Source organism: Echinops telfairi, unplaced genomic scaffold, assembly GCF_000313985.2.
Source record: "Echinops telfairi isolate 266 unplaced genomic scaffold, ASM31398v2 ScPeMD7_7424;HRSCAF=8462, whole genome shotgun sequence".
NCBI lineage: Eukaryota > Metazoa > Chordata > Mammalia > Afrosoricida > Tenrecidae > Echinops > Echinops telfairi.
This window is the reverse complement of record NW_022111324.1, coordinates 81,348,739-81,374,822: the sequence shown is the minus strand read 5'-3', so window position 1 is coordinate 81,374,822 and position 26,084 is coordinate 81,348,739. Positions and strand designations below refer to the sequence as shown.

Genomic DNA, 26,084 nt, shown 5'->3' with positions numbered 1-26,084 from the left:
GAGGAGCTGATACCAAGGGCTCAAGTAGAAAGCAAATGTTTTGAGAATGATGATGGCAACAAATGTACTTGACACAATGGATGGGTGTATGGATTGTGATAAGAGTTGTACAAGCCCCCAATAAAATGATTTTTTTTAAAAAGAGAGACCTCTTTAAAGTGTTAAAGAGTGAAGATATCACTTTGAGGACTAAGGTGTAGATAGGAAAGAGAAAAAGGCCAAAGACAGACTCCTAAGAAGTCCAAAATTTAGAGCTCAAACACTGTAGGAGGAGCAAGAAAAGGAGAGCGGCAGAAGACACCAAGATAGAAGATAACCAGACATTGTATTTGTTCTTTTGGTAGTCTGCGGTACTTTCAATATCCTTCACCACCACCAAAATTTAAACGTATCAATTCTTCTTCGGTCTTCCTTTTTCAATGTCCAACTTTCACTTTCACTTGCTGCTAACCATAAGGTCTGTAGTTCAAAACTACCAGCTGCTCCTCTAGAGAAAGATGAGGTTTTCTACTCCCATAAAAAATTACAGTCTTGGAAACTCAAAGGGCAGTTCTACCTTGTCCTCTAAGGTCACTATGAATCACAATCAACTAAAGGGCAATAAGTTCAGTTGAGTTGATGAGGCGATTGAAAATACCATGGTTTGGGTCAAGTGTATCTAGTCTTCAAAGTGATATCCTTGCTCTTAAACACTTTAAAGGGGTCTTATAGAGATGTGTCCAATGCAATACATCATTTTATCTCAAGTGCTGCCTCTGTGGTATTGGTTATGATCCAGTAGATGAAATCCTTGACATGTTCAATCTTTTCTTCATTTAGTATGATGCTATCTATTGATTCAGTTGTAAGGTTTTCGTTTGCCTTAGAGTTGCAATCAATACTGAAGGCTGCTGTCCTTGATCTTTATCAGTAAGTGCTTGAAATTCTTACTACTTTCAGCAAGCAAGATAATGCCATCTGCATATTGTAGGTTGTTAATAAATCTCCAATCCTGAGGCTGTGTATTTCACACAGTCCAAATTTTCAGATTACTTTCCCACCATTCAAATGAATGAGTATTATGTAAGGATACAGCCCTAACACACCTTTCTGAATTACAAACAAAGCAGCACAATCAAGTGTTCCAGAACTCCTATTCTTCTCAATATTATTTATAGTTTGTTATGATCCACTCAAGCAAATGATTTTGCATAGTCACAAGTAAACAATTTTCTGGTATTCTCTGCTTTCAACCAAGATCCATCTGATGTCAACAATGATATGGCTTGTTTCATATACTCTTCTGAACCCATCTTGAATTCCTGGTAGCTCCTTATCAACTTATAGGTGCAACCACTATTGAATGATATTCAGCAAAATTTTACTTGTATGTGATATTAGTAATATTGTTCTATAATTTCCACATTTTCTTGGGTCACTTTTCTTTGAAATGGGCACAGATATTGTGTTAGACAGGGTTCTCTAGAGAGATAAAACCAAATTGCTGATAATTTAATATATTTATTTATAAAGATAATTAGATAAATAACAAGAAATGAACTATTAAATCATATACAGATAAATATATAATACAAGAAATAAACAGTTAAATTATAATGCACTACAAATGGCTCGGTGCAACTCACGTCTGTGAGAGAAAGTTGAGAGACTAGCAGTCCTTCAAGTCTAGTCTGCTGCCAGATCTTCCTCTATTTGTAGAGAGAGCTAGGCTATGTCAGCACAGCAGCCAATCACAAGGCAGGTCACCAACCGCCAGTCCCCAGCTCCAGAGATGTCTTAAAGGGACCTCAACTTACCGCGACACAGTCCACAGGCTAGGCGTCCCACAGGTAGTGTAGCCTTTAAATTGAGGCACAGAGCAAGCAAGGCAGCCGCACACTGGTCCGATGATCACAGAGCGAGAGACAAGAAAGGCAAGGCTCACCAAACCATTTATCTCCCTGCCCTTCAGTTAATCCCACTTGTGTTTATCAGCAAGGCTGGCACAATGAACTATCTCAGATATGGATCTCTCTCTCTCTGTCAGTTGGCTAGGAACTGTCTTCCAAATATATTAGCATAGACAAATGAGTGCTTCCGGTTCTCCAACAGCTTGTTGAAACATTTCAATTGGTATTCTGTCCATTCCTGGATCCTTGTTTTTCGCTAGTATCGTCAGTGTAGGTTGGTAGTTCTTCCTTCAGTACAGTGGTTCTCAACCTGTGGGTCACAACCCCTTTGGGGGTCGAACAACCCTTTCACAGGGGTCGCCTGATTCATAACAGTAGCAAAATGACAGTTATGAAGTAGCAATGAAAATAATTTTATGGTTGGGGGGCCACCACAACATGAGAAAATGTATTAAAGGGCCATCGCATTAGGAAGGTTGAAAACCACTGCTTCAGTACCATCGTATCTTGATCATATGCTACCTCTTGAAATGAATGATGAGCAATTCTTCTTAATACAGTGACTGTGTGTTCTTTCCATCTTCTTTTCATGCATACTACATCATTCAACACTTTTCAAATAACGGCTTGAGTTTTTTTCTTCAATTCTTTCAGCTTGAGATGTGCTGTGTTCTTCATTTTTGGTTTTCTAACTTCAGGTTTTTGTATATTTCATTATAATTCTTTGTCTTCTCTAGCTACCCTTTGAAATGTTCTGTTCAGCTCTTTCACTTCATTATTTACTCCATTTGCTTCAGCTACTTACTCTACATTCAACAGCAAGTTTCAGAGGCTCTTCTGACATCCACTTTGGTCTTTTCTCATCTTTTCCTGTCTTTTTCATAGATTTTGCTTTCTTAGTGTTTGATGTTCTAGATGTCACCCCACAGTTCATCAAGTCTTCTTTCTGTGATTAGTGCTAAATGTATAAAATCTGTTGCTGAGATGTTCTTGAAATGGGGTGGGGTATATTCAAGGTTGTATTTTGACTCTGGTGGTCTTGTTTAAATTTTCTTCAGCTTCAATTTACCTTGAAATAAACACCTGTTTCACAGTTGTCTCCTGGCCTTGTTTTACCTGATGGTAATGATCTTCTCAATTGTCTTTTTTCAGATATAGTTGAGTCTCCATTTATTTTGTTGGAAAAAGTTAATTGCAATGAAGATGTCAAAAGCCTGGAAAATGTTATCATTCAATCTTTAGCTTTGTTTCTATTACCGATGTCCTATTTTCCAACTACTTTTCCTTCCTCTTTGTTTCCCATCCGATTACGAATAGTTAGTTATCAATGCATTTTGACTGAATGATCAATTTCAGACTGAATGAGTGACATAATTCTTTAATTTTCTCATCACTAGCTTGGTAGTGGGCAATTTTGAATAACAGTTATATTCACTGGACTTCCTTGTAAGCATACAGATATCATCCTATCACAACAATGTACTTCAAGACAGATTTTGAAATGTTGCATATGGCAATGAATGTGATACCATTCCTCTTGAATGTGTCATTCCCGGCGGAGTAAAGCTTATGTCTGTCAGACTTCAAATGGCCAATATCAGCTGAATTTAGCTAATGCCTAGGATATCAAAACCTTTATGTGTTCCTTTTCATTTTTGACAACTTCCAGTTTTCCTAGATTCATACTTTATATATTCCACATTGATTATTAATGGATGTTTGATGCTGTTTTGGCTCATTTTGTTTTGTGCCCCATCAGCAAATAAAGGTCCTGAAAGATTTGCTCCATGAACATTAAAGCTGTCTCTACTATGAGGAGGCAGCTTTTTCCCAGTTGTATTTTCAGCGTCCTCCAACCAGAAGGGTTCATTTTCTGGTACTATATCTGACAACGAATCTACTGCTATTGATAAGTTTTGAGCAGCTAATCCCTCAGAAACAGACAGCTTATTCCTTCTTTCCTAGTCTGTTCTTAGGAACCCTAGTGGAGTAGTGGTACGCCCTGGGCAGCCTAACAGCAAGATCAGCAGTTCAGGAGCACCAGCTACTGTGTGTGTGGAGTGAGAGGCAGGAAGAAAATGAGGTTTTCTACTCCGGTAAAGATAAACAGTTTCGGAAGTCATAGGAGACAGTCCTACTCTGTCCTGTAGAGTCTGTCTCTATGAATCTACAGCAACCTGCTGGCAATGAGTTTGGAGTTGTTTGGGGAGTCTGTTCTTAGCCTTGAAGCTCTGCTGACCCTGCTGATATCTATAATAGCAAGGCATAGTTTTCAGCATCACAGCAACATGCAAGCCACCACAATGTGACAAACTGACAGACAAATAGATAAGAATTCCAGGAGCTAGCAATTTCAAGGCCCCCACCATTCCCAGAGCCATGCCATGATTCCAATTACATAAATAGCGCCAAGACAATGGAACAAAGAACATTTAGAACACATCTAACAAACCTGCACATATGTAATACACAGAGATACATACAAAATAAGTTAAATTATGACCAGACCAAGCCAAAAGCACCACCATTGAGTCAATTCTGCCTCACAGTGACCATATAGGGCAGAGGGTTTTCAAGACTGTATATCTCTTCAGAGAGTAGAAAGCCTCATCTTCTCCCATGGAGTCACAGGTGGTTTCAAACTGCTGATCTTGTGGCTAGCAACCCAACATGTATCTACTACTCCACCAAGACTCCTCAAATTATGACTGTAAATTCATACCAGAAATTCAACCAATATAAAAACTGTCCTACTTATCTGGCCTAATTTTTTTCCCAATAATAACCCTAGAGAAAATCTCTAGTTCTTATAAAAGCTCTTTTTAAGTTCTTTTTAGCTTTAATAATTTGGCTAAATATACAAACTAGTATAAAAATTCTCTAGTGGCATTTATATATTACAGCTTTAGTCTAAATAGTCAAAGGAAAATTGGTCAAAATAAACTAAGCAAAATACATTGGGTATCTATAAAACCCCATCTCCAATGTTAGAATAGAATAGAATCATATATTATTATTCACATTCTAGAGACTAGCAACTTTCTGAAACAGATAATCTTACAGAAGAAATGCAAATTGAATACGTATACTCTAACAGTTAAATTAAGTGACAGCCTTCCTGTCAAAGGAGAGTAAACAGAACCAAGCATTTCTTCAGTTATTTCTTTATAAACCTTGGAGGTTCTCAAAATAAGAATTTTACATGCAAATACAATTTGAAGCAAATGCAGAGAAATTAAGAGAATTAAAACCCAACTTCTCCATGAACGAAGCACACCATTCAGTGCGATCATGAGGTGTCATTGGGACTGGGTAACAGGCATCAGAAAATTCATAACAAACAACAAACAAACAAAAATGTGTTGGTGAGAATGAGGGGGTCAGAGCAGAGACCCAAAGCTCATCTGTAGGCAATGGAACATCCCCCCCACAGAGAGGTCACAGGGAAGGGATGAGTCAATCAGGGTGCGGTAGAGCATCAATGGATCACTCAACATACCTCTGGTTCCTTGAGGCTTCCTCACCCCCCACTATCATGACCCCAGTGCTGCTTCCCACTCTGGAGTGGACTGGAACATGTATATAGGTATAGACAAGAGATAAAGCGCACGACACACAGAACCCAGGAATAGGAATGGAAATAGCAATACCAGAAGGAAGTGGGGAGGAAGGAAGTACCAATCGCAAAGAATGGCACATAACCACACACACCCCTCCAAGAGGAAGAACAACAGAAACCAGAAGGGAAAGGAGACAGCAGTCGGTGTGAGATATGAAAATAACAACAATCTATAATCAAGGGGCCATGAGGTGGGGGGGCGGGAAGGGAAAAGAAGTTGATCGCAAGGACTCAAAAGAAAGTAAATGTCTAGAAAAGAATAATGGCAATATATGTACAAATATGTCTGATACAACTGATGTATGGACTGCAACGAGTTATATGAGCCCCCAATAATATGATCTTTAAAAAAACAACAACCGACTTCTCAAGTAATATTTAAAATGGAGTTAAAACTGCATTAGCTGAAAATTTTTGGTATTAATGAACATTAAAAAATTCATTTTTTATCAATAAATCATGTTATTGGGGGCTCATACATTTGTTATTGCAGCCCATACAGCCATTATATTAAGTGGATATGTACAAGTTTTGCCATAATTCTTTGTTTTATCATTTTATTGGGGGCTCGTACAACTCATCATAATCCATACATACATCCATTGTGTCAAGCACATTTGTACATTTGTTATCCTCATAATTCTCGAAACATTTGCTTTCTACTTGAGCCCTTGGCATCAGCTCATTTTTTCCCCTCCCTCCCCGCTCCCCACTCCCTCATGAACCCTTGATAATTTATAAATTATGATTATTTTGTCATATCTTACACTGTCCGACGTCTCCCTTCAACCACTTTGCTGTTGTCTGTCCCACAGGGAGGAGGTTATATGTAGATCCTTGTAATTGAGTGTTCCTTTCCACCTCACCCTCCCTCCACCCTCCTGGTACTGCCACTCTCACCACTGGTTTTGAAGGGATCATCTGTTTTGGATTCCCTGTGTTTCCAGTTCCTATCTGTACCAGTGTACATCCTCTGGTCTAGCCGGATTTTTAAGGTAGAATTGGGATCATGATAGTGGGGTAAGAGGGAGCATTTAGGAACTAGAGGAAAGTTGTATGTTTCATCATTGCTATACTGCACCCTGACTGGCTTGTGTCCTCCCAGCGATCCTTCTGTAAGGGGATGTCCAGTTGCCTACAGATGGGTCTTGAGTCCCCAATCTACACTCCCCCTCATTCACAATGATTTTTTTTGTTCTTTGATAACTGATCCCTTCGACACTCATCATCACACAGACTGGTGTGCTTCTTCCATGTGGGTTATAATTCATTTTTAATATCTAATTTAGACTTCAACTTTCCTTTAATAAAAAGAATAAAACACACACACAGACCCACACAAACACAAAATGACTGTCTGCCATGAAGTCTATTCTAACTCATAGTGACACTACAGAGCTGCTTCTCTGGTTTCTGAAGCTATACATCTTTACGGATGCAGACAGCCTCATCTTTCTCCTGTGGAGCAGCTGGTGGTTTTGAACTGATGATCTTGCAGTTAGCAGCTATACCACCAGTGCTCCTTAAAAAATAATATATTCTCAGAAAAAAATCATTTCCATATATTTTAGAATTTAAATATATATCAGAAACACTACTACAAAGGAAATACTACTATGGTATGAAAAAAAAAATCTTTGAAATGTATGGACACAAGCTCTAGCTGTATTACCCTTAAGGAGCCCTGGTGGCATAGTGAGTTACAGCTTGAGCTGCACATGTTGAGCTGCTAACTGGAAAGTCAGTAGTTGAAACTGACCAGCTGAACCTCACAAGAAAGGTTTCTGCTCCATTAAAGTTTTACAGCCTCAGAAACCCATGCAGGCGGTTCTACATTGACCACAGGGATGCTATTAATCAGATCGACTTGATGGTAATTGTTTTTTCTTTTTTATTTTGAGATATATAACATCATTTCCTTTATTCTTTCTTTTATTATATGAAATGGGCTAAAGTTGTATTTTTTAGTAATATACCTAACTGAAAATAAGGTATACCAGATAATCACAGATATTTCGTCTAAATTCTAAGTAACTATTTTAAAATATAGATGTGTATTGCTAGCTAGACACTGATTAACATCTGCTTTATATTCTTTTGATTCTAAATAAAGATTTGAAACCTAGAACCTAAATGAATAATGGGAAAAATATTAACATTTTATTTATGCCATCACTAATTTAATGTTTTCTTTTCCCCTTTTTGGATAAGATACAAGAGCAAATAGAGAACTTTTTAAAGTATACAGTCACCACCAAAGAAGAATTTGGAAAATAGAGAACAAAAATGACCTTTACCAATAGCACAAGTATTACAACTAATCAGACATTTCTTATGCAAGGAAACCAAGAATTGAAAATTTCAAAATTAATTTTGTTTGGGGTATGTATCTCAATACAAATCTGAATGTTCATATTCCTAGTGTTCAAATTAAATAATGAAAACATTTTCTGAAAACATGGCTCAGAAGTACTGATGATAGCTTTCCGTAAGTCCTATTGCTCTTTAATTCTCCAAACAACCTTACTGCAAGCCTACCCTAAATGGAGACAAAAGGAATAGCTGACCAAGAATTTAGAGTTCAGGAAAATTGCCTCTACAAAAAACTGAAATTCATTTTCAGAAGAGTTTCATTTAAAACCCTTTATGAGACATTTCCTAGCCTTTTCAAAAACCAACTTGGATTTTAAGAGCATCAAGCCCAAATCATAATTGTGTATTTGACAAGTGTTCAGATAGTCTCCTCATTATACCAAAAAAAAAAAAAAAAACCAGAAACAAAAATCAGTGCCATCAAATGACTCCAATTCATAGCAAGCCTATGGAGCAGGTTAAAACCGAGCCTATGGGTTTCTGAGACTCTCTACGGGAATAGAAAGCCTCTTCCGTCTCCTGAGGAGCAGCTGGTGATCTTGAACTGCTGGCTTTGTGGAATACAGTTCAACTTGTAAGCACACCAGCAGGGCTCCTTTCCATAGTACATGGGGTTTATCAGTTTGCGGAAGTGATAATTATATTCATTATTTACATAATTGTGTTGATTTGTATTTTCTGCTGTTGAGTTCTTTTGCTGTAAGTCAACTCCATAAACATTGAAGAATATGTTAATTTTAGAAGTAGCTATGTATCCTTAAGGTAAATACATAAAATTTATCTTACATAATTTTTTCAGGAATAAATTACCCTCCTAAATTAAATACTAAGAAAAAAAGAACATTGCCATTGAGTCAATTCCTACTCCAGGGCTGTAACTACCATGGAATCAGAGGCCCATAGCTTTCTCCCACCTAGCAGCTGATGAGTGTCAACTGCTGACCTTTTCATGGGCAATCAAGCTCTTTAACCACTGTGCCATCAGTGCCCCACCTAAAATGGATAGACTATTTATTAATTGGAATCTATAAGATCAAAATAATACTAAAGAAGAAAATATATAAATCTGCTTAGTGAATACACTATTGGATTCTACCACAAATTTACTTAACTGGACAGAGTTGTGAGTTTCTTAGTTACAGGACTTTGGAGAGCCTCAAAAGAAAAAAATATATATTTATGAGTGTTTTAAATTAGATCAATGGGAAAGACTAAAGGAGTGGGCTTAATTCTGTAAAAACATAGATTTAATATAGTCCTGGTTTGAAAAAAAAAACATCAGGCCCGACTACCTGCCATCAATAGAACCCAGAAGAGTCTTTTCCCATGCTACCCTCTCAATTTGGTTAGATTAATATTCAGTGCTCCCATTACTATGACGATGGAAAAAGCTCACCTCTAGGTGGACTCCGGCTGCCAACCTTTTGGTTCATCTTGTGCCTGAGAATTTTAATGATAGCTTCATCTATGTGTTTTGAAGTTTTGTTTCCTTGCAGAGTCTGAGTTAGTATTAGCCCCTTCTGTTTATTTGTAGCTGCATCTCACGTCATTAGAAGACTTCCTCAGATGTCAAGGAACCCTGGTTTTTATTCATATTTAACTATAAGGAATGGAAAAGGTGGCCTGAAACTCTGAACCCTTAGGTGGAGCCCACTGATAATGAACTTCATTGTAGTGTGATGGCCTATGTCCTTTGTTGAGAAAGCCCTTATCTGTATCTTTTTGTATTTCTTCTTGGGATGGTCAAAATCTCCAGAAAACATTTCTTCTAGTCTCCTGCCTTTGTGATAAAGGCCTACTTACCAGTATTCTGGGAGCCATGTAGCAGCAAATAAACATGCTTTCTGTCTCCCCACTTTCAGTATGAAATGCCCACCAGAAAGTATGCCTAATGTCACTCAACCCAGAAACAATTTTACTATGAATAAACATCCAATCTTCGGACCTCTGTTTGGTGAGGGAAAAGATAAAAACACCTAGCAACACATTTTAGGGGAGATACTACTCTAAGATCCTACTTTTTCTAAAATAGCTTCAATTAATTCTTCATATTTTAGTCCCACTCTCAACTCAATTTCTAGAGGTTCCAAAAGACTTTTCATGATTTTGCTAAGTAAGTTGATTTTGCTAAGTAAATTAGATAGGTCAATTTTCAACTGACTGAGGATTTGACTTTCTCAGATCTGCTCAGTTACCATTCATCTACCCGTTTTTCAGATTGTAATGTTTCACTGCTATAGTCTCATGTCCTGCTCTTCTCATCCTTGCAGATGTCTAACTTTTTAAAAATTCCTTTACTATAGTTTTAGTGGAGTTGCAGAAGGGAATTAAATTCTATTTGTGTTTTCAATCCATCATTCCCAGATGCTAAAGTATCAGTTTTTTAACTAACATGATAGTGTGGCTTTTGCTGGACACTACAAATGAAGCTAAACACAAATTTAAAGTAAGAACATGCTAACTTGAAAAAAATAAGGGTTTGCATTTTACTGTATCCTTTACAAGGAGTCAAAAATTTGTTTTTAAAAAAATGGAATTGAAAGATGACATCTGTATTAGTCTGGGTACTTTGGAGAAACAAATCCACAGCAACTCATGTATGAGAGAGTTTTATGTAAAGAAAGTGTGCATCACGAAAACATCCTAACCCAATGCTGCCCAAGCCCACAAGTCCAACATGAACCCATTAACCCAACACCAGTCCACAAAGTCCTCCACCTCACAAAACAGAGGCAATGATGCCGACTGCAGGAGGAAAGCTGAGTCAGTAAACGAATAAGCATCTCAGCACTAGCAGGGGTCTCCACACAGCTGCTCCAGCACCCAGGGCTGCATTGGGATAGGTCCATGTGGCTTCTCCTTGGGGATGTCTTGTAGGAACTCAATCTTGCAAGCTGAAGCAGGGAGCTGCATCACAAAGCAAGAGACCTGAGAACTAGAAAGGCGAGGCTCACCACCCATTTATTCCTCCGCCTTTCATTTAGCCCCACATGTGATTATCGGCCAGGTTGGCACAATTAACTAACTCAACATCTTTCCATAAATCTTTTGAAGCCTCTTAATACATTACTCTCCTTATTTTCCTCCCATTATTTGTTTTACAATAAACATCCCTCTTGAATCTGTCTCAGCACAAGAAAATAGTTGATTTCTATTCAAAATGGTCAATCCTAGTCCATTTCAGCACTAATGCCTAGAATATCAATCTTTATGTATTCCATTTCATTTTTAACAACTTCCAATTTTCCTAGATTTATACGTTGTACAACCCAAGTTCCAATTATTAGATTTTTGCAGCTGTTTTTTCTCACCCTGAGTTGTGCCCCATCAGCAAATGAAGATCCTGAAAGTTCTACTTCCACAAGTTTTATTTACTCCATTCACATCACCATGTTTGACTCTATTTTGAGAAAGCAGCTCTTCCTCAGTCACATTTCAGTATCTGAAAGTGTTTCCATGCTATGTATAAGGTTTTCAGTGGCCATTTCCTGTGAAGTTAGCAGCCAATTCATCTCTATAGTCAGTCAAGTCTGACAAAGTCTGAAAGCTCCGCTGAATCCTGTTTACTTTGGATGACCCAGCTGGCATTTGAAATACCAGTGAACTAGCTTCCAGCATCATTAGCAACACACAACCCACCACAGTACAACAAACTGATAGATTAAGTGGTAGAAAGTCACATAGAATGGCCTTTATTACCCTCAAAAAATGAGTGGATACATTGTCATGATGGGGCAAAATTTTTCAACATTCCTAGCCTTTTTTACATCAATTTAGTTTTCAAATTCCTGAAAACATCATAATAAGCCCTATTGATTTTCTTGCATACTTCAAGAAAATCTATCGAGCTTATCCATTTAGAATTCTAAAGAAAAACCAAACAAAACTGTTTTCATTATCTTCTAAACTAACCTCTCTGCCTCAAATTTAGCTAGTTAGCCAAGCAGCTCTTCTTTAAAGCTGTTTTGGCTGTAACTTATTTTGAAGGCACCCTAATGTACAGAGACATGTGTATTCCTGAGAGAACTTGTTTATAGCCATCTATTAATTTAAGAGACATATTTAAACATATTTTATTGGGAGTAAACCAATGTATGTTTGAACTAGAACCCTAAAAGTAATACTTTTTTTATCCTCGAGTATATACATATAAAATTACAGAAGTTGTCCTTCCCTTCTTCTTCCTGAACAATTCAGCCCTAAGACCATTAGGAAGTGCGTGGAAGAAGACTCAAAGAGGGCCACAATACTGTGTTGGAGGCTGAGTAAAAGGGACATCCACACAGAAGGCCTGCATGGCCTGGGTTTCAGAGTCTGACTGGGGAAAGGTATCCGCACCTGGAAGCAGCTCAGGGCAGAGGCAGAGCCTAAGCAACAAGAAGAGGGTATCCAGGGGAGGAAGGATAACCTGGCATGAAACCCAACCCCCAAGTGGGGTGAGGAAGCTGTCTCTCTGAAATCCTATCTGGTAATAGCTGATGGTGCATAGTAAAGAGAGGCCTATGCCGGTAATCAGTCTAAACAACGTGAGGAGGCATCTGTGGGGAGGCAAAGAAGACCCACAACATGGCACAGAGAATCTAATCACAAGTTGGGGAAATCCCATCCAAGATGGATAAAATGAGCAAGTCATCTGCATGAGGGAGAGCATAGTACCACTGTTGGGAGATTGGGCACATAGTGATCGGTTACGTAATGTCTTTAATGATTGGGAATATAATATATATACATAAGTAAATACACCAAGGATTAGGAGAGTTGAGCTTCTCACAATTGGGGAAGAAAGTTGCAATACAGAAAAGGTGAAACTAAAGAAACCTTGTGGTACTGAATTGGAATTAGGGGCATCGGTGCAAACTCACTGCCCTCAAAAGGATATGTGGATAAAAACAGAACTAAATACAGATATAAATGTTATCAGATGGATATAAAGATGGACAATAGATACCTCTGTACACAATGAGTAGCAATAGCAATGAGCACACCTAACAGCCCAGGCCTTGGTTTCTAAATAACACCCTCCACTAAAAGAAACCAAGAGTTCTTTGCTAGTTGCTGAGCTAGAGCAGGGAAAGTATAAACTGAACAACAACAACAAAAAGAATAAAAGAAAGTATAAACTGAGTCTAAAACATCTGGCAAGAAGCAAGAAAGTGTTCAAAAACTCATGAGAGTAAGCCAGAGGACACAGAAGTCAACACAAAAGCACTCAACTAGCCAAATTTGGGTCAATGTTGGCCTCAAAAATAACTAAATAAAGGTAGTAAAGAATTACATCTTAGTAAATACATAGAGCACCATAAATCCACATTGAAACAAATAAATGCAGGAACAGGATATTTAAATAATGTGAAGTATTTCCTCACAAGATAATTTATTAAATACAATGGGGGAAAGTTACTTTACAAAGTGGTGATGCCTAATAGGTACCACTTTAATCAAGTAAATAAAATAAAATACGACTGCAATGAAGCAATACAAAATCATGCACCACTTGTAAATATATATTGAGAATACAGCCTCATTTCTGTGATATTCCTGCCAAAATTATATTATCTAAATCTAATCATGCAGGAACACACCCAAATTAAGAATATTATGCAAAATCACACCTAAAATTAAATAATGGCAAAATCATTAAAGTTCAGGAAAATCAGAAGCCTTGATCAAGATAAAATGACACTAGAAAGTTGGCATCTAAATGCAATATAAAATTCCAAACCAGATGCTTTGCTATGAGGATACTAGTAGAACAACTGAAGAAATATGAATGAGTCTAAGGATTAAATGATAGTAACATATCAGTGTTAATTTCTTAATTTCGAATAGTCAAAATGTGGCCAACTTGAGTGTGAATTAAATCATTAGGATAAGGTGTTTTACTGTAATATGATTATGTTGAATTACAAAATGCACACTAACATATCTGGAGATGAAAGGGCATTATATAGCAAACATAGCCAAAAAGCAGCTCAAAAGCAGACACAAAAAATTACATTATACTTCCAATTTTTATAAAGTTGAAATTATTTTAAAACTGTTTTTAGAAAAGTGAAGAAAGTTAGGAATGTAAGGAAAGACCATATCATTAAAATTCTGTATATTATGCTAGAAAGAACAAACCAAAAATTGTCATCAAGTTGTTTCAGACTCATGGTGACCCTGTAAGAACTGACCCATAAGGTTTCCAAAGTTTTAATATCTAGAGAAGCAGCAAGCTGGTTGTCATGTCTCCCCCACTGAATTCCTGTTTAACTAGTAACTGTGTGCTTCACCATTACCACTGGGAATCCGTATACTATGTTAAATAATTTTCATCTCATCCTGAATGCTACCAGTAGATGTAAGATATTAAGTACAATGGTGGCATGATCAAAAGATCATGGTAAAAATGGTTATTTTCTTTTAGAAATAAAAATCCCTCCAGGCATTATATACTATTTATAGGGTCAATCCAACAAGAGGTCATAATAATGAAAAGAATTGAAAAGAGAAATGGACAACTCCACAATAGATTTTTAACACTATTTTAGATGAAAGACGGCTTCTTTCTAGTAAGAAATAAACTCAGCAAACATAAAAAAGATCTAAACAACCAACCACCTTGACCTCACAGACGTATATAAAACACACAACCCAACATGAGCACAGTGCGTTTCTTTCCACAACACATAGATCATTCTTCAGAATAGGTTGCAAGGCAAGCCTCAATATATTAAAAAACATCAACATGGTAAAAAGCAACTTCTAGGATCACACAGCTATAAAAATGAGAAATAAAAGGAAGAAGAAAATTTTTGGGGGGGTCAAATATATGGAAATTAAGTGCCTTGCTTTAAAACTACTGTAGAAGAAATTTAAAAATCAAAGGACAACTAAAATAAAACACACCCAAAACCTTTCATCACTGCCATCAAGTCGATTTCAACTCATAGCAACTCTATAAGGACAGGGTAGAACTGCCCCTATGTATTTTTGAGACTGTAGCTTTTTACTACTCTTTACGGTAGTAAAAGCTCATCTTTCCCCTGGTGGTTTCAAACTGCTATCCTTGCGGTTAGTAGCACAACACATAACCCACATTAACCCCACCAGGGCTCCTACCAAAACCTTGGGATATAGCAAAAGAGGTGCTCCAAGGGCAATTTATAGCAATAAACATATTTCTAAAAAGAAGATCCAAAATCAACACCTAGCCCAACAACTCCAACAATTATAAAAATGGCAGCAAAATAAACTTATAATCACCAGATGAAATAATAACGATTAAAGCAGAAAGAAATGAAATATAAAGAATCAACAAGACTAAGTTGGTTCTTTGAAAGAATTAATAAAAATCAATAAACCTTTGAAAATGATGATGGAAACATGTACAAATGTGCTTGACACAATGAATGCATATATATATGGATTGTGATAGAGCTGTAAGAGCCCCCAATGAAATTTTTTAAAAAATCAATAATCCACTGATCCACTTAACAAAGGAAAAGAAGATGTAAATTACATGAGTAAGAAATTAAATGGGGACATGACAATAGAACCAAATGAAATTTTAAAAATAATAAAATACTATGAAGATTACGCTCCAATAAATTTGGAAATCTAGAAGATATAGACAAAGTTCTAGAAACATACTGTGTACACCTAAACTAACACAATCTGAGGCATCTAATTTGAACAAGTCATAACAAAGCTCAAAGCAGACTCCCAACTTTGGGCTTGTTATTGGGAAAGACCAGTGCCTGGAACAGGAAATCATGTTGGTAAAATAACGACAGTGAAAAAGAAAACCCTCAATGGGATGGAGTGACGCAGTGGCTGCAACAATGGATTCAAACATAAACAAATATTGTGAGGATGGCACAGGCCCAGAAGGTGGTTTGTTTTGTTGTACCTCAGGTCACTGAGAGTTGGAGTGAACACAACAGCATCGAACAGTAAACAAACCTGTCAGGTCACAACGTGCATTTTTGGATACTGTATAACCTTAACAAGTCCCTCAGAGAACAACACATCAATAATGTCTCATAATGATTTTTAATCTTCTGAGTTACAAGCTAGAAGTAAACTCTACCAATGATTTGTAAATTAGAGCTACATAATATATAAAAATAGAACTACATATTTCATAATTATTTATAGTTATTGATACAAAGAATGAACACTTGCCTCATATTCATTAAAAATAAGTTTCATTAATAACAATCACAACAAAATATTCCAATACAAAATATCTTACTCTTTAAAAAAAAATAAGATATCATTTTCTTAGTTATGCACAGAAAGATAAATCCAATGCCAATATGATTTGATGAAACACTACCAAATAAGATACGAGTGTGTTTGTCAGTAGCCAAAAAAAAAAATTGTGCACAACTAAAAGGTCACTGGAGAGTGCAAATAGTTACACGCAATTAATAATCCAAAGGTTGGCAGTTCTCCAGCCAGCAGCACTGTGAAAGAAAGGCCTGACAATCTACTTTTGTAAAAGATTACAGCCAAAAAAACCCCTATCAACTCGACACCAATAAGTTTGTTTGTCTGAGGGGAGTTTCATAGAAATTACAAATTTATATTATCCTTCTCAATGTGGTATTCTAGTTCTTCCTTTATCACAATGTTGGACAGAATAAAGATTTTAAATCAACAAAAAAAGGAAACATTCTAAAGCAATTTTCCACCTTTTGGTAAAATCAGCTTTAGGCCAATTGTACAACTAATGAAACAGACTTTGAGAAGTTAAGTAACTTGCCTAAATTGCTCAGCCAGAAAACAAAGAAGTTGCAGTGAATCCAGCACCCCTGTTTAAATCCATCAGGACCATTTCAAGCTGAAGTATTTCCCTTCTAGATCTTTACAAAGAAACGTGCAGTAAATTTAATTGAGCTTCATCACTATGAATAGAGAAAACTAAATACTAGAGGGTTTGGGTTTTGTCTTTTTCATTAAGTAATCCCACTAGCATGTTTATGCAATGTGAAATATAACTGGCATTCAGCAAATGACTGAACTAGTCCTCATGTATTTTTAAAAGACTGTCTTCATCCACATAAGTTGTATTTTTGAGCATAATTAGATTGTGCTGGGATGAATGGTATTGATGGGTAAGAGTTTAAAAGTACGTATCTCTACAGATATAGAGCTACACAAATATATACGCACACACATATATCAGAAGGAAAAAACAAAACCAATAATTTATCTACATATATTTTTTTAAACAATCAAGCTAAATTGCCCTCTCCTTCTCACTTACTGCCATTGAATTGTTTCTGGCTCAGCAACTGCATAGGACAGATTAGAACTGACCCTTAAGGTTTCTGAGGCTGTGTATCTTTAAAGGAGCAGAGAACTTCGTATTTCTCCCATGGAGCATCTGGTGAGTATGAACTGCAGATGTTGTACTTAGCGGCCCAATATATAACCCACTATGCCCATCAAGGTGCCTTGAATTGTATTTAGCATGCCTTTATTTACCTTAACACACACAATGAAAGTTTATGATACTCATAGAATTCTAATTGTTCACATAAGCTTTTCTCTTTAATAAAAAGGGGGATTCTTTACAGAAAATGGCACTTGAAATAGACAGTTTCACAGGTGCAATGTTATATATAATAGTAAAGTTTCCAAACTAATCCACAAAGTCTAAAACAGTTACCTAAAATGTTGCTAGCATTATAAAGGATTCTAAATTTTAATGAGTCCATGATCTTTTCCTTTTAAAAACACAAAGAATGGAATCTTTTCAGATAGACAAATAATAGTTTTACAAACATTAAAACTGTAGTAACTAAAACTGAAAAAGATAAAGTGAGAATGGCTCAACTTATTGTGAATGCTTACATATGAAGAAAAGCAAGTTAAATTAGAGTAAGAAATGGTCATAAGTAGATAAGACTTCTCAATAATTTTGAGGACTTTAGGGGATTGACAGCCCTGGCTCATTATTATGCCTAATTTCATTCGACTTATTATAGAGTTCGTTTCCTAGATTTACATGTACCACTAACATCACTCTTACGCTCCTCCACCATGATCAAGTTATCTTTCAGCTCACATGACTTTCACACAGGAGACAGTAAAAATTCCACAGCTGCTAAGTAAAATCTAACTTATTTAGATTTGGCTTCTGTCTCCAAGCCACAAAGTATTCCAAAATTCCTTTCCAAATTTCTCTAGCACTGATATTCAGGAAGTTACAGGGAACACCTTAAACACACTAAAAAAGTACTCCACAAGGTGCATTCCCAAAACATTTGTTCCATCTATGCCCCAAACACTGGGTGGGAGTGATGGAATTCTATAATCAGATATGCTTCATAAGCTCTAGAATAACTTGCTGGTGTTGTTCTAATATTAAATATGTTTAAAATAGTTTCCAAAGCTTAGCCAAGTAAATTGTTTTCTCCTCCGCAAAGTACCTATACTTTCCGTTTCTAGAAGGTCCACCATTTTTTTAAAGTAGGCAAGGGGCTAGAGTAAAGAATCTAGAATTCCAAAACAGAATTTTTATAGAGAAACAGTTTTTATAAGGAAGAATTAAGAGGTAAATATAAGGATTAGAGGGGTTGGTCTTCATGCTTCCTATTGCCATGAAAGCCAGTGCTTGGCTCCTATGGGTAAGATTAGTACTAGAATGGGCAAGGGGATGCTGGCCAAACAGAAGGCTAGCAATTCACCACTTACTGACAGAAAGATAGGTGGAAATCATAGATAAAAAGTAGTAGTACAGAAACTAGCTGAGAAGACCAATCCTGGAAAAATCTCTAGATCAGAAAGTTTTAACATAGAGTAACAACAAAGGACAGCCATTTGTATGAAAGGATAACTAAGGCCTAGGATGACTTATTCTTACAGAGGAAATCATTCAAAAACAAAATGCAAAACATGATAGGAAAGAATTTCTTCACTCATCCAGATATGGTACAAAAGGAGCTTAATTTTGGCCTCAAAACTAGAAGTCACTCTCACAAAAGATGAGAAATCTCTGAAACTAGCAAACTCCCTTACCTACATCTACTAGGATCAAGCTTATCTGGATGATATAATCAAGAAATGGATACAATTGTGTATAGACTGAATGGTCATCCCTCATGTCTAACAGCTTGTACACCTCTGACAATAAATGGAAGTCAACTTCCAGGAGCTCATGATCAGAAGAGGAAAAATAACAATACAAAGAGGAAATCAAGAACTACAAAGGAGTGAAGTAAATTCCACTGACAAAGAAGTCTAAATCTAAAATACCCAAACTTTCACAAGTCATAGTGTAGCAGCATCTCAGGGACATCATTTTCTTCTCTTTTTTATTTTCCATGTATTTTACCTTTGCCTACACTTCTTCCCCTTGTTAAACCCTAACCCATCATGTACCTTTTCATGAAAAGGAACTCCATAATCTCTTTGCTGCTTAAATCAACATATTTAGGTTTCCTCTACACATAGGTATTTTGACCCTATCATAATTGCACATAAGCACTTACACATACACACAAAAATGCAGTTTTTCATTATAATATTTACCCTTTCTACATATGATGCACTTAACATGGTCTATCCTAATCTAGTCTTTTTTTTTTTTTTTAATGTTGGCTGGACTTACTAAACTGATTTTAAAACTCCCTCTAACCATCAGGATGAAAAACAATGAACTACATATTCAACATACAGGCATGCTTCAGAGAAACTGTGGGTTTAGCCCACTACAATAAAGCTTGTAATAAAGTGAGTCACAAGAATTGTTTTGGTTTCTTGGTACATATACAAGTTATGTGTACAATATACTGTAATCTATTAGGTGTGTAATGTATTACAAAAACATTTGCAATATTGTGAAAATTACCAAACTGTGACACAGAGAAAAAGTGAGCCCATGCTGGTAGGAAAACAGCACCGAGGCAAGGTTGTCACACCTTCAATTCTAACACACTCATAATACCAGTGAAGGGCAGCAAAACAAGTTATGCTTTACTGGCAATAACAGCACCAAAAGAGAAAAACTTTGAAAAGAAAAATTTTTATTGCCATAGAAAAGTAGTAAAATCCATTATTTGGGGCTAAATTTAGGTATTTTACCCTAAAATATTCCAGGCTTGCTATATAATCAAATCCCTAGAATTGTGAGGTGTTATGAATTTCTAATTATAGAACTCTAACATATTATGCTATCTGGTCATACATAGCCATGCTATGAAATGCCTTATTCCCATATGAAAAAAATCTCTGATTCTTAGGGTGGTAATTGTTTTTCACTGACAGTTACATGTTTTTTAAAGCATCCTAAAAACAATTACTCACAAATATCTAGTCGTTACAATAATCAATATCATCTGGCAACGAGCTTTGGTAAAGTGAAATTTCTTCATATGGCTCTTCTACCGATGTCTCTGTAAGTCCCACTAAATGCTGGGTACAGCAATGCAAACAGGACATGTGTAACACTAACAGTGGGGATTGGCTCCTTTGGGTTACCAATATCCTGTGCATAGAGCCATCTCAAAAGAAGGGAGAGGGAGAATTCCCAGGACAGAGAGAGAGAGAGAGAGCGCGAGCGCGCGCTAGCTGTTGGCTGAGAAGAGGCACTGCTGTGGACAAAAGACTGTATTCTAATGTTATCTGCTCCTGACTTGTGCTAACTTGTTAACTTCCCTAATACACCTCCCTAATAGTGAGCTTTATTGGTGAGTTGTGTGGCCATTGCAACAGATTACTGAACCCAGGAAAAGAGTGTCATGGGAGGAACAGTTGGTGTCACAATAGGTATAGAAAGATTGAGGGGGAGGAATGTCTGACCTCTCCCTGTGGCAAACGGCCTAGGTCTTGTGTGCAGATGGATTCTCCTCCCTCGTGTAACCAGAGTCGAATGTGGTCTCTAACCATTCTCTCACAATCAATAAGTGTGATTTTTAAAAAATGAAAAGCCCCAAACCCACTGCTCTGGATTTGCTTCCACGTCACAGAGTAGAACTGCCCCATAGGGTTCCCAAGGCAGTGAGTCTCTACAGAAGCAGAATGTCACATCTTTCTCCAACGGAGCAGCGGGTGAATTCAAACAGTCAACCTTTCATTGGCAGTGAAGTGCTTTAACTGCTGTGCCACCACGCAGCCTTTTTTTTAAGGGAAAAATAGAATAATAGCTACCACTTCTTAGCCATGCTTCAAATACATAGCCAGTATTATATTAACTCAAATTAATTATATGGCAGTTCAAAACCACAGCAGTTCCTCCAGAGACACACTGGGCTTTCAACTCCCATTAACAGCTAGTGTCTTGGAAGCCCACAGGGGTCATTATGAGTCAGCACTGACTGAGGCAGTGCGTGAGTGTTCATAAGAACCCTGTTGGTGCTCGAAGTGGGAGAAAGTTGAAGCTATAAGCTCCCATAAATACGACTGACTGCCTCGAAAACCAAATATAGGGTCACTGAGTTGGAATCCAAGTTTAGTTCGGTTTCATTTTTGTTATTCATTATCTCCATCATTTTTACAGTACACTAGAATATTAGGAGGTCAGCAGAAAGGAAGCAAGTGCCCAACCCATGTTTCTGCTGACAAAAATGCCAATCCTAAGAGAATTTTTTTTATTTATAAGTAGTTTCTATTAAATGAACATTTTTTATACTTTGGTAAAATTAATGAATTTTACTCACAAGAAAAATCAGCAGTGAGGACTAGCAGAACTGAAGAGAACAAAGTATTCTACCAAAAATACCTTCCAAACAAGCCTTATTTGCTGACCTATATGCGAAAGAAAAAACGTGACCAAACTTTAAAATTACTCTAATAAAAGTAATTAAACCAGATGATCAGCTGATATGCTCAAGTAACAAATTCATTAATCATTCAAACTATTTCGAATATGTGAACCGAATTAGTTCTAAGAGTCCTTTGATTTAATGATCATTTGAATGAAAAGCTAGAAAAATTGTAGAAGCATCAAAACCAAAAAACAGTTATCCACATGCAGATAGTTTTGCATGGTCTTTAGCGATTTTATTCTTGTTGCTATTTTTTTAAAGTAGTAAATATGTAAAGATTTCTCTAAAATCCCAAGTTACCATTTTGAAGAACCAGTTTAGCCAATTCCATAATTACACTCATTTAGTCATTAATAGCAAATTAGTTTATAAAGCAACAGTTTTTTTACTTTAACTTTGTTCTAGAATTGTACTAGAGGCATCAAAATCATTATTTTATAAACAAGTACACAAACCATAGTCATTTCTTGGTCAAGAAACAAAGGTGGCAAAACAGTCTTTCATTTTTGATTGGCTATGACTAAAAACTACTAAATTTAAAAGTGATCTATGGCCTTAAGGCATTTCTATCTCCTTGGCTAGAGTGCTTATTGGTTTAATCCCCTCTTCCTCTTTATTTGCTCTATTTCCTCTCTATAGCGCCATCAGCACCGTTTCTTTCTTGTCAAAGAAAAACATCTTCCATTGAATTGCCAGTCTTCTCGTTGTGATACTGTCATGAACAAAACATTAATTGTGAAATGAACCACAACTAGGAACAAAAGGATACTGATAGAAAAGCAATAGAGGGTGTTAGAAATCTGACTCCCTTTTTTAAAGTAGGCTATTATTAGCATAAAAATGAGGCATATCCATTTTCATTAATATAAATAATCGAACAAATATACATCATAATACAGAGAACAGTAAATTTGCTTTTTTTGTTGTTGTTTTTTTAAACAACCCCAAAATTAGATCATTTAAGGTAAAAATTAAATTATCAAACTTAACACCCACCAGGAACCCTGATGCCCCATTGCTTGCCCAATTACTTGGTTTGAACACACCAGCCATTCTAAAGGAGACTGATGTGGTCGTCTGCTTCAGGAAGGCTTACACTCTTGGGAACCAGAGGTGGGGTAGTTCTACTTGGGTCACTGTGAGTCAGAATCTACTAGATCTCATTGGGCAACCTCTACAACAGTACCTGTATAGTTCCATCTCAGAGCAAAAAACTAAGTAAGAATGCTTGAAAAAATAAACTGAGGCCAATTCAACAAATTGGAAGTATCCTCAATCATATGTTAGGTGATGAGAAAAAATAAGTCATTTTCCCAAAATGAAGTACAATTTATTCAAGAAAGGCAGCAAACTTATTTCAATTCTTAAATGAATGTTATTCTTAAATAACTAAGTTGCAACTTAAATAGTTAATTATACTGCTCATGATACACCTCTTGACAGTTTTTCCACTCTTAACTTTCCTTACTCCTTATCTAAGCTTCTGTAGATTGATAGATAACCCCTACTTTCAAGACCTACAACTTAGAAGGGGACTGAGATTTAGAAGACATTGTCTAGCCCCCACAAAAATACAGAATAATTCCTTTAAAATGCTAATCTACTGTTCTCTATTATTGAAAATTGCCAGTCGTTTACTTAAGAGACTGTACATTTTTGCTGCATCATTTATTAAAAAGCTCAAAAGGCAAAGTACTACTTCTGAAACTTAATTTACTTTTAATTATACTGTCCGTGGTTTGAAATTGTTTAAAATGTATTTGGACAAATACTTATTTGACTTTGGGCTTATTGAGCTTAAACACAAGTATGGTTTTTACAAATCCTAAAGAAGTAAGCCAAAGCCTAGGAATACATATCCAATGGAAAATATACAAAATAGTTTAAAAATACAGCAAAGCATAGTGTAAATCTAATATGTAAACTCTAATAGGCAGAAATCAATGAAGGATAATGGTTTCTCTTTCATCATAACTTAAACATTACATTCACTACTGGTACCTCCAAAGAATTCTTCCATCATTTTCAAGGTGAGAAAGAATGGATATTAAATGTCAATTATAATCCTAGACTCAACTATCACTATGGAAACCAAACTCAAGAACTCAGATTCCAACTCTTAAACTACCAAACCCTTGTAAATCTTCTAAAGGAAATATTATCGAATTTAAATATTTGAAACATAAGGTGTAAAACCACATATACTTTATAAAACACCATATCTTAATAAACATAAAAATATATACTCAAGAAACTGTTACAGAAGTCAAAATTGTATCACTCATAAGAGAGAAGTCATTGAGGGGCAGTTCAGATTTCTCACATTCTCAGTATGAGTCTGATCATCTGTTTTCAAAAAATCATCCTATTCATAGGTGTGTATTTTGCAATTTGATGACATCTAGTTGCCAGAAATTTTCTGACACTGGCAAACCCATGAATTCCGAACTTAAAGTGAAGACACTCCTGAATCTGTGATTTGGTTGAGAAACTCATTTTTAATAAATTTCCATCCAAAAAAATTGCCAACTAAATTTTACTTTAGCAAAATAAAGGTTTACTGGAACAAGGATATGTTAGTACAAGTCTTTTCTACCAAACTAAAATTATTAGTGTTCCAAAGGTACAAAGTACCTATTTGACCAATAGCCTTCAAAAGCCAGTGTCCCAATTCACTGGGGGCTGCTGTGTACATTTCCCCAGAGAAGGCTGGGTTGTAACATCAGAGGCAGAAGAACCCAAGCCCAGCTTTCAAGCCTGAAGGTCATGTCACATCATTGATCTAGCCCACTACAGCATGTCTCCTGAAACACCTCTATTTAGAAAAATAAAGATAAAAAATGTAACTAGTTTAGGCTGAAATGAAAATTAGATTAAACTCTCTCAGGCTGGTGCTGCTCCCAAACCTTTTCCACCAACTTCAATCACAAAATTTTACAATTATTTGTGTCCTTCTCTCTTACAAACAGGACCCTGGCTTGTAAGCCCATGTGTAGTTTCCTTTGCTTGAACTATATAAGGACGAAATAAAACCCAGTGATCACCTTCAAGTCCCTGTTGATCAAGCTAAACATGGGTTTTTTAACAGCTCCCATTTTCGGAGTGATTTCTCAAGTCTGGGAAATGTTTGCACCAAAACACCTGTGATGAGATGGTCAAGCATTAGGTAACTTATGCAATAGTCCATTTTGCCTATCAAGAATTTACTCAAAATCTCTGACTGCTGACCTAAAAAATGTAAGCTCTCCAAGCCCAAGTTCCATATTAGCTAGGCCTTACATCAAAACAACAATTGAGTAGCATGGTTTACTCTGGAACTTATTTACCAAACTAAACGAAAATCTTGGGCATTGGAGCCTATTCTGTTGTTATGACCGTATCAATTTACTAATTGGAGTAGAGATTGCACAAGATAACTCTCTACAGAACAACTGAATCGCACTAGCCTGGTAAAGATGCAATTCAAAGAGTTTTTCCACAAACCCAAACTTACCCCATTCTAGGTATTCCAGAATGTTCTTCTCTCTTCTTAAAGGAGAATTGCTGCACTCATCATAAAGGCAGATGAGAATGTCCAGTAAGGTCTCCACACTGAAGCACTGCCCATGGGTCTGCGCCGGCCCATCCAAAATAAACTGCTCCAACTGCCTCAAACGCACTTCTCCAGACATGTTGGCTTCCGTTGCTGCTGGGTTGCCTTTAGATTTTTACTTTTTTTCCCCCGATTACTCTTTGAATCGAAATGTCAAAAGGTGCGGTTTTAAAAACAAACCACTGATTGAAATAACTGTCACTGCAATGCTGGTGCTGAATGAAACATCCAACACGCCAGTAACCTCACTTTAACTGCAGCGTCTTCAGTTTCACATCCATTTCGAAGAAATTTACCATAAAATAGATACTTTATACATTTTCCAAGAATACAATCAGGTCGTATATTTAAATAAAATAATAATTATTAAAAGTACAACGGGGCAAAGTCAACACTTCTTCTGTACAAAAAAAAAGTATAATAATTAACGCTTCTCCTTCATTCAAAATTCAACTCATGCAATATAATCCTGAAATGAATCCGGTTGCATCATTAATGAATAAAGTCCGATTGGATTCAGCATTTCACTTTCCGAGGGGTGGGGGTGGGGGGACTGAAAGGAAGGGGGATTAAAAAAAAAAAACCCACCAAAATGTATATATCTATAAGGGGAAGGGAAAACCCAAAATTCGGCTGCAAATCCTCCCAGCCGCCACTTGGACCGTGCCCGGGCGGCGATGCCTCCCGAGGGAAAGCGAGGGGGCGAGGTCCCCGGAGCAGCCCCCGGAGCACGCCGAGTCCGGCCCGAGGCGGCTCGTCCTTCTGCCCCTAAGTCTTGCTTTTCAAGGCTTGGCGCTTGTGCCCATTTCCTCCGAATGCCGGTGAAAACTCATCCCCGACTTCGCCCAGGG

At 36.7% G+C, this 26,084-nt stretch overlaps 2 protein-coding genes across 5 annotated transcripts in view; both read right to left on the bottom strand.

The window, feature by feature from the left end:
- The window catches only part of LOC105978347 (eukaryotic translation initiation factor 1-like), a 22,168-nt gene extending 12,854 nt beyond the window's left edge, over window positions 1-9,314 (bottom strand). Inside the window, exon 1 of the mRNA XM_045297943.1 lies at window positions 9,278-9,314. Within this exon, the coding sequence (XP_045153878.1) occupies window positions 9,278-9,314 (37 nt within the window). The remainder of the gene's footprint in view (window positions 1-9,277) is intronic.
- CDC42BPA (CDC42 binding protein kinase alpha) overlaps window positions 1-26,036 on the bottom strand; it is a 303,883-nt gene extending 277,847 nt beyond the window's left edge. For all 4 annotated transcript variants that reach the window (XM_045297994.1, XM_030887740.2, XM_004699965.3 and 1 more), the window contains exon 1: window positions 25,135-26,036. In XM_045297994.1, the coding sequence (XP_045153929.1) occupies window positions 25,135-25,312 (178 nt within the window). In that variant the 5' untranslated portion in view covers window positions 25,313-26,036. The remainder of the gene's footprint in view (window positions 1-25,134) is intronic.
- Window positions 26,037-26,084: the final 48 nt, after the last annotated feature.